Raw genomic sequence first — 18,600 nt, 5'->3', positions numbered from 1 at the left:
AACGAATCAATAATTGTGAAACTTACGAAATTCTACCCTTAAAGATTTGTTACTGTTTTTACTGAAAACCATAGAAAAAGAAGCGTATGACCTCTAGTTCATCACCGTAAAAATTTGATAATGTAAAATTGCTAATTGAGCTTTTTTTTCATAGAACCACAGAATTCCTAAAACTTTTGAAGTAATGAATAATGTAAATATTTAAAAATTGTGAGTTGTTTATTTTGACGATTCCCTAAGAATATTAGCAATTCCAAAAGTCGTATTGCAGCACATTGATCATAATTTGGCTTTTAAGATCATGGGCCTGCATTGTTATCAAAAATATTAGCATTAATTCAATTGCTTGGGTGAAGTGTTATTTCTTTTGAAGAAAAATGTCTGAAAATGAGTCAAGCTTTGTTTGAAACCATAGAAATCATTTCAGCAGCAAAATACTTGAGCGATAAAAAATAAAAATTCTAAAAAGACCAATTGAAATAGAGAGATAATGTAAAATTATTTATAATGCAATTAAGGAAGTTTTATGAAACAGTTAACATTTTAACAGAGTTACAAATAAATTGATAGAACATATAAACATAATACACGTTCTTAAAGAGTTAAAAATGTGCAAGTAATCAAAGCTTTTATTTAATTACAAAAAGCTACAATTGCTGGAATTTGAAAATAATACAAGGACAAATACCTAATGTCAGAAGTTATGGATTGCTCAGGTAAAGTATGGTATATCTGAAGTAGGCCAGCTCTTCTTTGGATACTTTCAATCAATGACTGTAAGGCTTGAACTAGACTTGTAACATCAAAACGTTGTTCAGGAGAATCATCAGCACAACTTACATCCAAAAAAGGACACTGAAGGCTAAAATAGAAAATTGATGAAATTTTAAAATATATAACTTTCAAACGATTTGATCAATTGCAATAAAATTGATATTTTTTGAGCTGAAAGAGCACAGAACACTCAAAAATTTCATAGAAGTATTAAGTAATGGGTCAGGATGAAGTTTTTTGAAATGCACAATTGCACTTAGTTCTTATTGCACCTTCAGTCCTAACTCACTTTCAGATGATTCTTGCAGATAAACCAAACATTTTGGAAAAATTGTATCATCTGCAAATATTTTAGAATATATCATGTGAAAATGAAGGGCATTAGCTTCAGAATTAACTTCAAAAAAGGTTTTTAAAGGGTCCCAATGTAAGACAATGTTCTGTTGTTAGAAATTTCCAGTGTCCCACTGATATGATTTAAATTCAAAGGTTGAAGGTGTGAAATTTTTTTCTTAACTTAGCCCTTACTGATTTTTAATGTGTCACCTTTTCTGCATCGTTTTTCGTTTTTTAAGCTTTCCAACTGAAATTATCCTTGTACTTTTGTGTGATGCATGATGAAAATCCTTCATTAAATTTATTGAAAATTCTTTTTAATTATGAAATTCTTTTTCTTCTGGTACTGTCCAGTGCCATAAATCAATGTCGTGAACTGACAAAAATATGACTCTAATCAAATTTTGTTTTCAAATGAATTTGTATTTCTTGTAATTTTATCTTTTAATTGCCCTTTTCTACTCTCACTTTTGTAAATCGAAGGTTTTTCAAGAGTTTATTGATGTTCTTCTGATAGCTTTTCAAAGTACAATGATTATTTCCAAATTTTTCTTTATTTTGTTGATACATTTTTACAGCTTTTTTCATTGAGTTTTTGGGAATATCACTTAAATGCTGTTTTTTAGTAGTAGTATCTTGCCACTCATGGAAAGATAGGCTACAAAAAGTGATATTTAAAAATTGAAATTCAAACGTCATAATAACATCATATTGAAAATAGAAAAACCACGTTAAAGAAGCCGAAAAAATGATAACTAACTGGTGATAAACTATCAACTAATGACGTAAAATAATGATGGAATCGTCACAAATCTAACGTTTTGAAAAAGGGATGATGCAAAATTGGAATACTCATCTCATAACAACGTATTAAATATATAGGAATCAATTTGAAAAACTATAATGAAGCAGCCACAAAAAGATTTTTAAAAAAACATGTGGACTTTTAAAAATGAATAAAAAATATTTATCGATAAAACTAAATGTTCTTTATCAATTAAGAAATTTTCAGAGAAATAATTTCCATTTTTTACAAAAATGGGCCCTAAAAATAAAACCTTGATCGACCCTAGAATATTAGAGTATAGTGTTAGAATTTCAAAGTGGAACAGCAATCCCCATGGTTCCCAAAAGTTCTTAAAAACGAGTTTAATTGAATTCATTTATCTAACTTTGACAATAGCGGATAAAGAAAATAATAAAAATAAAAAACATTAATAATTTATAAAAGATAATAAAATACTATTTATCTCAATAAATTTCTTAATAAAAAATAAGAATAAACAATCTGAAGTATATCCACCCTTCTACCAGTTATGGATTCTAGCAACCTTAACCCTTTTCCTATTTAAAGTTTTCTAAATTGCAAAACCACAGCATGCTATGGTTCTGTGAAATTTGGCTCAATGCCAAATGGGGTAAAAAAGAAACTCTTGCATAGAAAATGTGTTTTACAGTAAACACGAAGGTCGCAAGTTTGGCGCTGGCCAAATCAAGCTCCCTGGCTTTTCCAGATTTTGGCTCATGCATAAAATTATCCCACATTTTCTTGATTTTTTTTAGCCAATTTCCAAATTCCCTAACTTTTCCCTGTATTCCAGGTAGCGTAGCAACTCTGAATGTGGTTTTCCAGTTAAGTAATAAATAGTTCATTTCAATTTATTCTTCCTTTCTATCTTTTTCTAGCTACTATAAAAATATACTCTTGTTTACATTTTCATATTTAAATTTAAAAGCTTAAATTATTTATTACAAAAGTAAAAAAAAATAAATTCAGTTAATTCAGCAAAAAATTTTGCTTATAATATTTTTTAAAACAATCCATATATTTTAATAAAAAAATATATATTACTTTTTGTTTTAAAAATTTTGTTCAAAATATATAATTTATAAATTGAATAAAACATATTAAATAGTTATCAACCATTTCAGAAAAGAAAATTAGAGATAAAATCAGGGGTCTGTCTAGATTTTTCTGAAAGGTACCTATTTTGTAAAAATTTAGACATAATTTGTGAAAAATTAAAAATTATGTTAAAAAATCAACACAAAAACATGGTAAAAATATAGATTTATCGTTTCTTAAGGGATACAAAAATAAAATTTTAAGAAAAAGTATTTTGAGAAACTACCGTTTTTCCTAAAGTTAAATTTGTGAAGGTACCGCTAAACGGTAGTAAATTCGGCCAGGACAGATCCCTGAAAATGCAATCGTCTCAGATGGAATTTAAACAAAGGAAGAACCACTGGTAGAAGGCAGGCAGCCTAATCGTTACACCACTAACACATTTGTTAGTTTAAAAGTAAGTAAACAAAAATTTTAATGGAGCATATTTTACCCTAAGGCAGATTAGGAGACTAATTAAACCATATCCAAGGTTTTTAAACACTCTGTTTAATTCAAACTTGGCTTTGTTTAAACAGGAATTTTTGAGACGTGTACTTCCCTTGTCAGCATATTAGCAAAAGATAAGATATATAGTTTTTCATAACAAGTCACTCTTACTGTTACATCTGAATGATACAAATTGTTTTTTGTTATTAATATTATTATTGCTCACTGGTTAAGTCTTTTTATGGTAACTATAATTTTGGAATGCTCTTCGTCATTCAACATAATGAAACTAACATCGTCTTCATAGCTAGACGCTATCAACATCTCCGCAGTTAGACGAAATCAAAGTCGCCTTCGTCAGAACAGCGACAGAGTAGGCAAGGATCATCACATGTTAAATCGTTAAACCATAAGTGTTGTCTTATACCAATGGCTTAAATTAGATTTCTGATGCATTGCCTAAAACGGAAATCACTATCGGCAACTAAATTCAGATCTCTGATGCATCGCCTAAAACGAAAGTCACTATCGGATGCTTATATCAGATTTCTGATGCATCACCTAAAACGAAAGTCATTATATCAGCCTGCCGATATATGCATTAAATCGATATTTCGCGATGCATCAATTTATAGCCCAATCCTATTTGACACAACCTTTTTTTTTGCCCTTTATTATATTTCTTGATTGCTTTTCAGTTTTCCGAAAATTCCCATAAAATCTCAATTGATGAAAAATTCTTTGATTTTATGTTTCTTTACGCAATATTTCCTAGGTATAAATGCATTAAAGATAGTAAATATTTGCACTTTATTAATATAAATTAAACTAAGTCAAACTAAATCAGAGCAACAGCATACACAGTAACTTTTTGGTTAGCAAGCTGTTTTCATTACCCCATCACCAAATAACTATATCATGACCCAATTACTATCATCCATTTTAACTTACTGATCCCAATTCTAAAAAAAAATTCACAAATATACATATAATTACCTTTTAGCTCTATTCTGTCCTTCTTCTCTTAAAAAAATTAGATCTTTTTCATTAATACTATCATCAGCAGCAAATAAAATAACAATAGGAAGACCATGAAAGGGCAATCTGTCTTCTTGTTCTAAATTAGATAGCAAGGTCTTTTCTAAACTATCTCTGATATATTCCAAAGTAGTATGATTAGAATAAACACAAAAACAACCTAAAATGAAGCAAATAAATAAATCACAAAAAATTTGAAAACATATAATGCAACAAATATGAACAAACAAACAAATATATATATATATGGATTGCTCAGGTAAAGTATGGTATATCTGAAGTAGGCCAGCTCTTCTTTGGATACTTTCAATCAATGACTGTAAGGCTTGAACTAGACTTGTAACATCAAAACGTTGTTCAGGAGAATCATCAGCACAACTTACATCCAAAAAAGGACACTGAAGGCTAAAATAGAAAATTGATGAAATTTTAAAATATATANTTTTTTAAAGAAAGGGACAGAAGGTAAATAAACCAACATAAATGCAGATATAAAAATTTTTTAATTTAAAAAAATGAAATGATTAAACACGGCGTAATATAACTTGAGTTATTAAGTACAAAATTTGCTAATAAAAATCAACATTTTTGGATAATCAAGGCATTAACAAGTACATTTAGTTTTAAAGTTTATAGTCAATAGTATTACATTTTAATAGTTATATTCATTCAAATTTTCCTTAACTATGACTATTAAAGCATAACTCAAACATATTTTTCTTTTAGGAGTTTCGTGAGGAGCTGAAAAATGATGTCTTGATCAGATGCCTAATATTGCAGCAATATGGAATATTTATAAGTTTAATAACTAATGAGATGAGAACAACAAATATGAGAAATGTTCAGAATTTGTTATTTTTATTTACATACATCATGCATTACTACTACTATTAATACAACAAAATATACACCTATAAGGCAGTTTTGAGTTGAATATACTACTCCTTTTTACAATATATAAAAATATAGCAAGAAAAAAAGATAAATTGAAAGTTTCAATAATATTTATATATGCAATGTAGTTTAGAAATAAAAATAAATAATAATTCATTTCATATTTTTTATCAATAATTTAGTAAAAAGCATTAGTATTTTTTTCTATAATTAAAATTTTACAAATCTAGTCATTAAAAAGATTTTTTAATGCGTATTATATGCTCAATTTAAAATAAAAAGTAAAATTATTTAATTAAGCACAGTGAGTTGTAGCATTAAAAACAAAAATATATTCGTACTGGTTTAAATTTTTATTGTACAAACTCTACTATTTAGGTTGTTTTTCTAATCAAATTTGCTTCCATTTTTAACGTTTATAAAGTTCCAAGTTTATTTTTTCACTTCTTCTTAAGGATATAAATAGATTATCATTATATCCTTAAATTATATCATTATATTAAGGATCATTTTATTTCTAGATATAAATAAAATGTTATTATTGAAATGGAATTTTGCCATATTTACTTAAAAAATATACATTTTTGTCCTAAATTGATCGCAGCTGTGCTTAAAATTAATTCAGAATAATTATTTTTGAAAATTCGTTTTCTAATCTGTTTATAAATTAGTCATTTTCTATATAACTGTACCAGATTTTTTCAAAATTAATATATTTCGTTTAAAAAGATTGTGGTTCCACATTGTTAACGTACAATCTAACTAATGTAGTAATTATTTTTATACCCCTTTTATAATTTTTTTTACAAGTTTTTGAAAATATTAGTAAAGTTCTAATAAAAGTCAGCTCTTTTAATTTCAGCCGGCCTTTTTAAGTGGTTTAAATTAAAAAAATCTGACTTGGCTAAAATCTGTTAATCCAGGAATGTTGCATAAATATTATATTAAAAATATCATGATTTTCAGAAGTCTCTCAAAAATCAATAGTACTAACTGCCTATAAATTCATGGAACCATTACGTTAAAAAGTGAATACTTAAATAAGCAAATTGACTTTTTGTATCGCAATATTATATGAAATATATATCTGGATTTAAAAATATCATGTGGAAATCAATGGAAATAACTGCAAAAAAAAAAACTATTGCAATACTGCAGAGGTTCAACGCAAATTCAGGTCGTTGAAAAGTACTTACTCAACTGCACAATTTCAAATTGCTTGTGATTATTAGAATATTTTGATTTAATTGTAGCCAAATAAAAAGGGGCAAATATAATCATTGATTAAATAATTCTTCCGTAACAAATAATAATTCGTATTAATAGCAACTCATTTGTTTTTCCCACAGCAATTGAGTAATTATAATCGAAGCCAATTACTACAGAATTTTTCTTTTAGTCTCATTTTCCTGAAGTTTATCCAAAGTTGCATCTCTCTCTTAAAAATCTGTACAAAAAATAGATGATGTGCATCAACGAAAAGGAGTTGCACATAAGGAAGTAAATGTTTCGCCGATGAGGTTTTGCAAAATTTAAATTTCAGATTAGCGGAAGTAAGAAAAAATTTGTCAAATATTAAATTTTTGATTCCCGGAAGTCCATGATTAACAGTCTTCAGATTCATGGAATTCTGAGAATTAGCCAAAAAAAATCCTATGCCAGTAGTTATTTAAAAACCATAATATATCCATCAGCATTACAATGGTTCAAACGGGATCTTTACTTGGATATAATCTCTCTTTCCTTGATGAAAAGCTTTAGACTTTTTTTTCATTATTAATTTAAATCTAGAAGGTAATTCTTTGAAATCAGCCACAATACTATATGTGAAAATTTAACTTAGTGAAGAAATTAAGCTTGATTAAAGAGATGGATTTAAAAAAAAAAAAATTTGAATGTTGATGAAAAAAAGCATTTCACATACTTACAAAATGTAAGTATAAAAAATTTGAGTAAGTATAAAAACATTTAAACCAAGTAACTTAAAATTACGATTAAAAATTTTGAGATAACTTCTTATGTGTTTAAATGACAAGTACAAATGTGCCTAGAAATATTAACCTGGTTAGCAAGTTTATGTCTTCCTTTCACATGGCACAATGCCCTCTATCTATCAAAAAGTATTATGGTTTTAAAAACCAAATCTAAGTGTTATTGAAAATGGATAAGCATAAAAAAAATAATAAATATATAATTTAAGGGTAACTAAGAAATTAAACTTTCTTTTTACTAATAATCAGAATTGAAAAAAAAAATTTTTTTTTCTTCCTCACAACCATTTTTTTTCTTTCTTTTTCTTCTTTTTTTGGTGCAATATTTAATACAAAAAGTTAACTATCATTTAATATAAAAAGTATTTTTAAGTATCTTTTAGTATATATAAGTATCTTTTTTTTACTAAATATCATTAGTATAAAAAGAAATTTCATATAAAATTTTCTTATTATTAATTAGTATTTTCAAATAAACGATTAAAAAGTAATGAAAATTTAGTAATGCAAATAAAAAGAGTTTAGTAATGCGATTAAAAGTTTAGTAATGCAAATAAAAATTATATATCTATTTGTTGTATTAGTAATGCATGTTAAAAGACTCAGTTACCCTTTGCTTGTAAGTATATATAAAAATGTTTTATTAAACATAATTTAATGTAATTATTTAGCAGTATGATATATATTTACAATATAATCAATTCTAATACAAATTTTAATGAAATGGTGAACAAGAAAGGTGAATTTAAGGAACATATTTTTTTAATTAAAAAAGGATTGAGAAATAATGGATAAAGATATGTTTTAGTACTAATGATTTAATAATGAAGAAAGAAAAATTACTTTTTTGTTATTTATTTTAACACAATGTAGCTTTAAACATAAGAATATGCTTATAAATAAAGAGGCATCGAATAAAGTAATAAGCATTGAAAATGTTTTAAATTGATTTTAAATAGATTTTTTTAGATGTTCTTTATGTGAACATTGTATTTTGAAAATATTAGAATCATAAATAAAAACATTCTGTATTATACGATAAAAATTTGTTTACACTGGTATTTGAAAAATATTATATAAAAATAAACTGAGAAATAAAATAGATAATTCAGAATAGCATTTTATTTCCATTTATGCTTTGGATTCTTGCAAGTATAATGTATTACTTAACAAGATAAAAAACAGAGATACTTTTGATCTTAACTTGTCCTAAATTTTTTGGTTTTTAAAAAAAAAATTATTGAATCATTGGTTTGAACTTTCCAGCACAGCTAATAATTATTTCAGTTGTTTAATAAATATTTGAATGATGCCTTAAATAAAATTTTCAAAAATTTGAAATCTAGAAAGTGAATTTTTACATTGCAACAAAAATAAGACTTTTTTCAACTATTTCTTACGTTTCTTTACTAATCTATTTAAAGTATCAATACAAACGCCATGTTTGATATCGTTTAACCACACTTGGACAACTATTTATAGTTTTACTTGAATATGCAAATTTTCTGAACTTCAGAAACATTCTACTTCTTCATTAAGAAAAAAATCAGTACACATTTTTCATATTTTGTTCCTTTTATAATGTTCTCAGAAACTGAATTAACCCTTTCGAGCCGACTGTCACATATATGTGACAGCAAGAAACGCGCTCACTTCCCGGCCGACACACCCGCGTGTCAGAGAGTTTTCTCGTTCTCCCCCGACCGTCACATATTTGTGCCAGTGTTTCGGAACGTTTTAAAAAATGAAATTTCTTCCAAAAGATGGCATTGTATGTCCTTATGGTTTCAGATACATGTAGATTTGACCTTCTACTCAAGATGAAAGTACATTCACGTGGTTTTTAGGGGAAGGAGAGGAGGGGGGGAATGTTTTATGAGGGCTCTTTAAATTAGCACGTGATATTTATTTACAGTAAGTAAGGGAGTTTTTTTTATCTCTCGCTACTTTCGATTTTCGGATTAGTTTTTAGTGGATAATTAGATCTTGTAGGCTTGAATTTTTTTTCTTTTTACCGTTAGAATGTCGAAGCGTCGAAAATTTTTAACTGAGCTGGAAATAAAGGAAATTATGCGAAATATTTAAACTTATTAATATTTATATTACATTTAAACAAGAAATAACTTAAGTAAATAAAGTATCCATAGAAATATATATAAAGCATATGTCACTTAAATACTCTACAGAACAATATTAAACAACGCGCTGATATTTCGGTAATTTCATGGAATTAGGCTTAACATCGAAAAACCCTCCGGCCCTGGGGAGACACACGCTAGAGAGACTGCCGGCCTCAGCGGTAAGCGCGCTTTCGCGCTTTGCGTCGCGAAAGGGTTAAGATGAAGTTTGTCTTTTAAGTGTGTATCAATTTTGCTTTTAATCCAATTTATATAAGAGAAACAAAAAATCAACTATTTCATAAAATAGCTGGGGAAAATATGTTAGTTAAAGTAACAGGATAAGAAATATATGTTAGGAAAAGTAATAAGAGCGAGAAGAAACAATATTCCTCATAAGCTAATGTCTAAAATAGTACAGGCTTGCCATATTTTTTTATAAAGAGTAGTGAGAGCATTCTGTTCAATGATCGTAGTTTTCAACATAACATTCAATCCATACTTTTCAAATTTCCCAAAAACTTAAAATTTTGCACTGAAAATTTGTCACATTCTTTCTAAAATTAAAAGTAATCATCAGCACTTTTTGATAGTGGCATTTTTAAACAGCATTTTCTAACTATGTACTAGGCTAAAACAAAACCAAACACAGAACTTCAAAAAAAAGGAAGAAAAAAATTTGAGGTAACTACGACTTGGGTACAAAATAAATTTAAGTACTTAAATTAAGGGACGTATGAATTTTTTTTTTCTAGGGTAAAAGACACCTCTGGATGATAATCATTTTACTACTAGTAGAAAATTTACATTTTTTAAAATTTTTAATATGTTAACCACTGGCAATCTTGAAACTTATAATTTAAGAACTATAAGGGAGTCAAATTTTACAATAGGGATAACTGTTTGAGAGTTACTAAATTACACATTTTTATATTAAATTCAAAATTTTCTTTACTATTATTTCTGCAACCAAACTCTAAAGATTTAACTACAATCAACAATGAACTAACAGGTTAAGTTTTCATAATAGATTAAAAACCAGAAAATCTTGCTTTTTAAAATATTAAAAGGTTTATAATACAGTGGTAAAAATTTAAGTGGATCAATTTCATAAAACTACACAGATAAATATAAAGTCTACCTCAAAGCTAAAAAATTTAATATGTCAAACTTAGGGGAGGGGAATGGAAAATTATTAATTCAAGAAGAAAACAGACCTGTTGTCGTAGCTACCAGGAATGCCAAAAAGGAAAAAGAAAAATATTAGCTGTACAGATAAAGTCATATACAAAGGAACACTTCAAAAGTTATGTCCTTACTTTAACAGCCAACTAATATAAAAGAGAGAATTTGAACTTTTGACTTACTTAAAATTAGACCAAAACATGATTAATGCACACAAGATGGAAATTGCTTTCTGTTAATATCAACTTATTAGGAATGGTATTTTAAAATATAGAAGTCAAAACAGAAGATTAAAAATAGTCAAAAAAAATTTCTTTCTATTCTACTTAACAACTGATTTGTTACAAATTTGATTTTATCAAGTTAAAACATTATTAATATTGAAAAAATGATTGAGAATTATGCTTTAATTTTCAAAATTAAGAGAATTTATTGACACGACACACTATAAAACTTTCAATTCAAAATACCTACAGTGTTCTCATCGCAGAGAAAAAATGGGTGAGAATTTCTCACCCTTTCTCAAAAACAGGGTGAGATTTCAAAAAGTTAAGTGAGATTTCTAAAAATTAAAAAACAAAAACGTAAAGAGACATGAAAAAAATCATTTCTTTAATTATAATATATTTTTAATATCTTCTAATTTTTAAAGCATTGAATATTTTTGCTGCATCATCATATGGAAAATGTTCTATATCTACTTTTTCATCAGCTATTCTAATTAGGTAACTCAAATGCGTATTTGTTTCGTTTTGATCGTTTCTACCCACATTTGTTTCATTTTCATTTGTCCGTTTCGGAGTAGAAGATATTGCCTTTACAAGGTATTTGTCCATCTTGCATTAATGCGCAAAAAATTTGAACGTCTTACATGAAGAAACCTTACCTACAGTAAACACGTGGTTGCAGAGAAATGCGTTCTGAAAGAGGTTCGGAGGGATGGTGTTCTGTAGTTCTTAAAGATTCTGAACAATACTGGTAAACAGGGAAGCTAGATAATGGGGCAGATGTTGAAAATAATGAAAGATCCAGGAAGAAAAGTGAAACGGATTTTATTCTAAATGGCGCAATGAGAAATTTTTTTCAAAATGCGAGAAATTCGCGAATTTTGAAATTGGTTTATAGAATGCGCGAATTTCTCGCGGTAATCATTTTTTAATGCGAGAAAAGAAAAAAATATGCGAGATTCTCGCGTTCTCGCGCTGTAGTGGAAACACTGACCTAAAAACCAGAATTATTTCAGGGCTACTTTTGAAAAAAAAAATGGCCCAAATTTTTCTGTCACCACCACGTGCGTTTTTATATAAAATTAGCAGAATTCTACGAATTCAATTCATCATATTTCAGGAAATCTGCTTGCTCTTTTAATTCTAATGAATTACAAATCACATATCATGGTTTGTAAGGATGCTACAAACGAATAACAATTTGTGTTCAATTATGTTTCAATTGTCTTTTGGTATAGAAAAGAAAAAAAATTCGCTAAAATTATATAATAATCCTCTGTTTCTGATAAGCGAACAACCCTGTATTTTAGATGTTTTAAAAGATACCTCCAAATTGAGTAAATATCGATCATTTTATTTGTAGTTTTAAAAGAAGCTTATTAAAATTATATTTAATATTTTCTTCTCTGTCTACACACACTTGATGTTGCAAGTTCAATCACAAAGGCAGAGGTCATTTAAAAGAACTTAATTACACATTTAAATTAATATTGAGTCAATTTGTAATTCCTATTTCTGCCATTCCATTCAAAAAACAACATGATTGTCCTAAGCTGATTTAGACATGGCATACTGTGATTTGTGTTAACATACTTTCAAAATAAGACATATTGCAGACCTTTGGTTCATCCCTGTGGCAGAATTTTTTCGGGCTTTCTGCGACATACCTCTCTAACACTAATATCTTTCAGCAAGATACTTAAAAATAACAAATATATATGTTACTAATTTAAAGTAACAGAAGCATTAACTTCAAAAAATAAATAAATAAATCGGATCAAATAAAATAATTTTTTAAAATTCTAATATTATGGGCGATATTCTCACATTTTGTAGGAAGATAACTCATTAATTATTTCCTTTTTCGCGTTTTGTAATTCGTCATTACATTAAAAAAAACTAAAAAATCGTGAAATCTGTAGCAGTAACTACCAAAAAAAAAAAGAGAGATTGACAGCGAAATCACGTGAATCCGATTCTTCAAAGGGAGGTTCTTCAAATACGTGTTTTCATTTAGAGATTAAGTAGTAATAAATAATATTACATTAAAATTATCAGATTTTAAAAGTTATGTGGAAATCAGTGGTAATAACTGCATCAAAAAATAGAATGAAAATTTCTACAGAAAAGAAAAGCAAATTTTTTACTTCATCATTCTTCATTATTTTCAAATAAGAATAGAAAAATCATTAAAAAAAAATTTCAATCCGATGCAAGAGAAAAGCATCTTTTTAATATAATTCTGAAGAAAAGATAAAATCTTTTAAAAATTTCTGTAGAAAAGAAAAGCAAAATATTTCACTTCCCAAAGATAAACTCTTTCTTTAAGAACTCTGTGACGTTCTGTGACAATGTCCCCATTTTGCCATGGGGTTGTTCATTAAAATGAAAGTATAAAAGGTTAGATTTTAATGCATTTGTAACAATCAAGAGATATTTAGTTTCACAAGAACGGTGGGAGGATAAACTCATAATTAAGAAAACTCAAGTGTTTCTATATGATATGAACCAGACTGAAATAGTTATCAAGACAATATAATGGACTTAATTCTTTTGTTAATTTCCTTTTTTCATGAGAGATTTCAGTTTTACTTGTTCAACAAATAAAGTTTCCTCCTAGTTTTAAAATTGAACTCCATTTTGGATAAGAATTCAATAACTTATTCAACAGATAACAAACTTCTTGACTTTTTCAGATTACATGATTGGCGAATAAAACAAAATACACTCACAAAGTTATAATGCAAATTTATTATAGATATGGAAAGATTTTTGGAAATGTAATGATAGTATTCAAATAAAAAACATTTCAACCTATAAAAAAAAAAAACGGTAGTATCTGATCAATTTTTAATTATGACAGATATGCGTTTGAAAGTTCTGGTTTTTTAAAGCAGGCACTAACATTAAAAACCACAATGAATGGGAAGAAAGAAAGAAAATGAGACCAAGGATGATGAATTGCCAATAACATTAAAAAAAAAAAAGAGAAATTGGACTAGTGTTGTATGATTTATGTTTATTTAAAGTCCCTTTGAAATGAACTAATTTACCATACATACACAAATATCTTGCAGAAAAATAAAAGAACAAGAAAAATGAATATTGAGTAGATTGAATGCAGATTGTCTTTTTCTTTCACTTCAATTTCAATTAAAAATAAAAAAAATAAAAACTTTTTTTTTTAAATTTTACATTTTTAAGAATGTTTCTGATACTTTACTTTATCCTCATTATTTTTGCCAGAAAATACAGTAATAGGGAAAATTGATTCTTTCAAGGTTCAAGTTTCGTTTAAATTTTTTTTTTTTTTTCTACTTCTCTTTCATCTTTTTTTCTTTTAATAAATTTTTCTTTTAATCATTTACGGTGCTGCATTTTTAAGAGCAAGTTTAATAAAATATTTCTTTCGCAATCTTTATAAGTAAAAATATGGTAATATGGAAAACTGAGATTATCAGTTAAGTTTTGTTTTAAGAATTTACCACTTGGGCTAGCAAGAAACTCACAAATGAGTTTACCAATCTAGGCAAATTATGAACTGCATTGAACACTTAACTGCTAATCGTTAAAAAGTTTGATGCCTTAGATAAATCGGGAAACTTTTCTATTTCTGGGTCAAGAGCTACATACTGTACTTTTGGTGTACACGCTGCGGTGCTTTAAATACATGCTGCGGCACTTGAAAAAAAGTTCTTTTTCCTATCAGTGGTGGTTACAACAAGATAAGTTTCGCCCTTTTCCCCAAAGAATATGAACTAAGTATTCCTTCCTAACAGCTCATTATAAAGCAAAACTAAGGAGAGTAGGAGAGGATATTACCTTGTCTTAGGAACCAGTTCTTCTTCCTTCTCTAAACTGAGTTCTTTCTATTGGATGACTTATATTTTTACCTTCTTACAATCCTGTCGATATCCAAATTGTGAAAGTAAAACTTGGTTTTAGTTTCGCACATTCCTTGTTGAGAATTTACTTTTAGCCTGCGTGTTATTATTTCATTTTATTCCTGTTCCTATTCTTATTATTTAGGGTTTATTATTATTTCTTCAACAACAGGTTCTTATCGGCACTGCTGGGTATAGATTTGTTAGTGTTCATTATTTCTCTCCTCCAATGAAGTTTAAATATGATAATTGTAACTTTTGGCACGGTACCAACTGGTTTGAATAACTTTGTTTTATATCTTTTTTAATAATTGGAAAAATTCCTTCCGTTACAAATTTTGCTACAAAAATTCTTTTTGCTACTTTGCACCCAAGCACAAATTTCTTACGGTCTGCGTTTTGCAGACTTGTTATTGCACTTGTTTTTTTCTTCTAAATAATTAATAAATGAAAATTTTGTTCCTACATAAATTCAAAACATATTGTGTTAGTTAAATTAGTATAATAAAAGCATTATTTTTAAAATGATTAATTTTTAAAAAAAATTTTTTACTATGCACGCTCATTCTATTTTCCGCTTTACCGTAAGCAATGTGACACACTTATGCAGACTTTTAAACTAAAACTTTGATTGTTGATAGTAATAAAAAATATCTTTTTAGCCAGTTCCTGTACACAAAGCTGATCTCAGTTCTCAGATCCATCAGTTAGAAGTCGCCTTAAGCTAGAAGTCCCGCCAGTCAATGTAAGCCGTAAGCTGATCCCTGTGCATGACTAGGAAGCAATGGGAATTTCCCTGAGACGAGAGAGCGCGGTTGACAACGAACCAATAAAGACGTATGGACCCCAAAGAGGAGTTATGATTATACAAAACTTTTAAAGACTCTTACTTATTATTATTTTTTGTTATTCGTGTTATTGTTAATTGTCCGTCCTTATGTAAATTTAATTTTCAATATATATTTTTTGTTTTAAAAACAGTGCCTATTTATTCTAAGACGACCACTCATGCCGTCCCCACAAACTCAGAAGTGGGATAATGAATAAATGGATAATGAAAAAATTGGATATTGATTAAATTGATAGTGAAGTAATTGAACTGTGAAGAAATTTCAATTTATAACGATTTTTGATTTGGAGACAAATTTCATTTTTGCGAACAATAAGTAACGTTGTGATGAAACTTTCGTTTCTTCTTTAATTTCATCTCTGCAACAACAATTGGGGTACGTACGTTTTATTCATTGATTTAAAATGATTCTTAACGATATTAAGCAAGTAAGCAAAGCATTGAAGAATTTTAAGACTGACAAAATAAAACTACTACATAAGTTTATTTTCGATGTAGAAGGCGATCGGTCAAACAGAAAACGATTAAGAAATTTTAATGGTTTCAGTTTTATTTTAGATAGCGAAGAATTTAAAAATAAATTAAAAAATATCGAAAAAGAATTCACTCTTAACCAGTTAATAACTGTTTCCAATATTCTAAACATTTCATATGAAGGCAATAAAACAGAAATTGCAATAAACATGTTGACCTTGTTAATGGATTTGAATAAGCTTTCAGAGCTTGCAAACGACGCCTACACGTCCAGCTCCTCTGAGTCAGACGAAGGAAGCGGAAACGAAACCAAAACTTTGAATAAAAAGAAAGAGAATGATTTTTCAATGCTGTGCAATGATTAAAATAAAAATATTAATTCTTGTTTAAAGGATAAAAATAATTCCTGTAGAAATTTTGAATTTCAAATGGTTGCTATTAATTATTCTGATATCGAAAGTACTATTTCTAAGTATAATGCAGAATCGCAAGAAAATATTGTGCATTGGATCGAACATTTCGAAAATATTTCAAAATTGTTTAATTTGTCTGATTTACAAAAATTTATTTTTGCGAAAAAATCTCTTGGTGGTAACGCCTCTTTATTTGTCAGAACTGTACCGGAAATAAATTCATGGCAAAAATTAAAAGAAGCTTTGATTGATGAATTTTCTTTTGAAATTAATTCTGCTAATTTGCATGATCTCTTGAATAGACGTAAAATGAAGGATTCTGAATCCGCTCAAGAATATTATTTAAAGATGAAAGAGATCTGTAATTTCGGAAAAATAGATGATGCTGCTTTTATGCATTATGTAATTAAAGGGATTAATGATAAACATGAAAACAAAATTGTTTTGTATGGCTGCAAAAATTTGTCCGAATTTAAAGAGAAACTTAAAGTCTATGAAATAATAAAAAGTGATTCTGCAAAGAGTAAAAGTGCTTTCGATAAAATCAAAACAAAACATGACTTTGATAGTAAATATAATTCTTATGATAGAACAAAAGCAAAATATGATGATAGGTATAATGTAAGAAAAGATGTTTCAAATAGGAATAAAAATAAATATGAAAATAATAATGAAAAGATAAGGTATAATACTGATGTTGAAACTTTTAATAATAAATTGTGTTACAATTGTGGTTCAAGAAATCATATTTCAAAATATTGCATACATAAAGATAAGGGTTTAAAGTGTTTTAAATGTGAAGCGTTTGGACACAAAGCTTCGCAATGTCCAAAATCAAATGCAAAAACGGAAGTTGCTACTTTAAATGTTAGTGTAGAGCCAAAGTTGTTTAAAATGGTAATAATTGATAACTTAAATGTGAAATCTTTGATTGATACAGGAAGTCAAGCCACTTTAATCAAAAGATCAATTTTTAATAAATTAAACTCTAAAGAACTATTTCCATTTAATTCTACTCTAAACGGATTTGGTAAATCAATAGTGACTCCATTAGGTTATTTTAAAGAAAGTATTAAAATTGATGATTTCAATTGTTTTTCTGAAATATGTGTTGTAGAAAATGATATGATGCCTTATGACGCTATTATAGGCCTTAATGTCTTAATGCAGGGTGAAACAATTATCAATGAAAAGGGTATCACAATTAAAAATAAAATTCAGTGTTTTGATGAAGTAAACTATTTGTCTATTTTACCAATTGATCTTACTATATCTGATGAGGTTGAAATTAACATAGATCCTTGTGTTCCTAATGTTTTAAAAAATAAGTTACAACAATTAGTTTTAGATTATGCGCCAGATAAACTTAAGACAACTAATGTGGAAATGAACATTTTGGTTAAAAATCAGGAACCGATATTTCACCAGCCACGTAGATTGCCATTTTCTGAAAAAAAAAGACTGTTGAAGCTCAAGTCACTGAATGGTTAAAACAAGGAATAGTAGAGCCTAGTTCTTCCGAATATTGTAGTCCCTTTGTAATTGTTAAGAAAAAAGACGCATCTCCTCGTGCTTGTATAGATTATAGAAAACTGAATAAGATAATTGTCAAAGATAGATTTCCCCTCCCATTAATTGAAGACATATTAGATAGACTACAAGGCTCGAAAATTTTCAGTACAATTGATCTTAAGAACGGATTCCTACATGTCGATATAAATAAAGATAGTAGAAAATACACTTCTTTTGTGACGCACGAAGGACAATATCAATTTCTTAAAGTTCCGTTTGGACTATGCATATCATATTTTACCATATTTAGATGACAATTATTTTGTCTTCCTCCCTTGAAGAAGGTATTGAACGGCTATATCGGGTGTTGAATATTGCTAGTGAATATGGACTTGATATTAATTTTAAGAAGTCCCATTTCTTAAAGAAGTGCATTGAATTTTTAGGTCATGTGATAGAGGATGGAAAAATATTCCCATCTACCTTAAAAACCAAAGCAGTTCTCAACTTTTCAGAGCCAACAAATTTGAAAAAAATTCATAGTTTTTTGGCACTGACCGGATACTTCAG

The 18,600-nt window shown here is 27.9% G+C and overlaps 2 protein-coding genes across 40 annotated transcripts in view; one reads left to right on the top strand and one right to left on the bottom strand.

Annotated features, from left to right (window-relative positions):
- LOC107452630 (uncharacterized) overlaps positions 1-18,600 on the top strand; it is a 479,485-nt gene that overhangs the window by 374,210 nt on the left and 86,675 nt on the right. The gene's annotated exons all lie outside the window — the stretch shown is intronic.
- The window catches only part of LOC107452604 (Rho GTPase-activating protein 190), a 125,367-nt gene that overhangs the window by 72,714 nt on the left and 34,053 nt on the right, over positions 1-18,600 (bottom strand). For all 38 annotated transcript variants that reach the window (XM_016069116.3, XM_016069124.3, XM_016069128.3 and 35 more), the window contains exons 11-12: positions 4,442-4,643; positions 689-862 (exon numbers count right to left, since the gene is read on the bottom strand). In XM_016069116.3, the coding sequence (XP_015924602.1) occupies positions 689-862; positions 4,442-4,643 (376 nt within the window). The remainder of the gene's footprint in view (positions 1-688; positions 863-4,441; positions 4,644-18,600) is intronic.

Source organism: Parasteatoda tepidariorum, chromosome X1 (genome assembly GCF_043381705.1).
Source record: "Parasteatoda tepidariorum isolate YZ-2023 chromosome X1, CAS_Ptep_4.0, whole genome shotgun sequence".
Lineage (NCBI taxonomy): Eukaryota > Metazoa > Arthropoda > Arachnida > Araneae > Theridiidae > Parasteatoda > Parasteatoda tepidariorum.
This window is presented reverse-complemented; position numbering and strand designations above follow the sequence as displayed.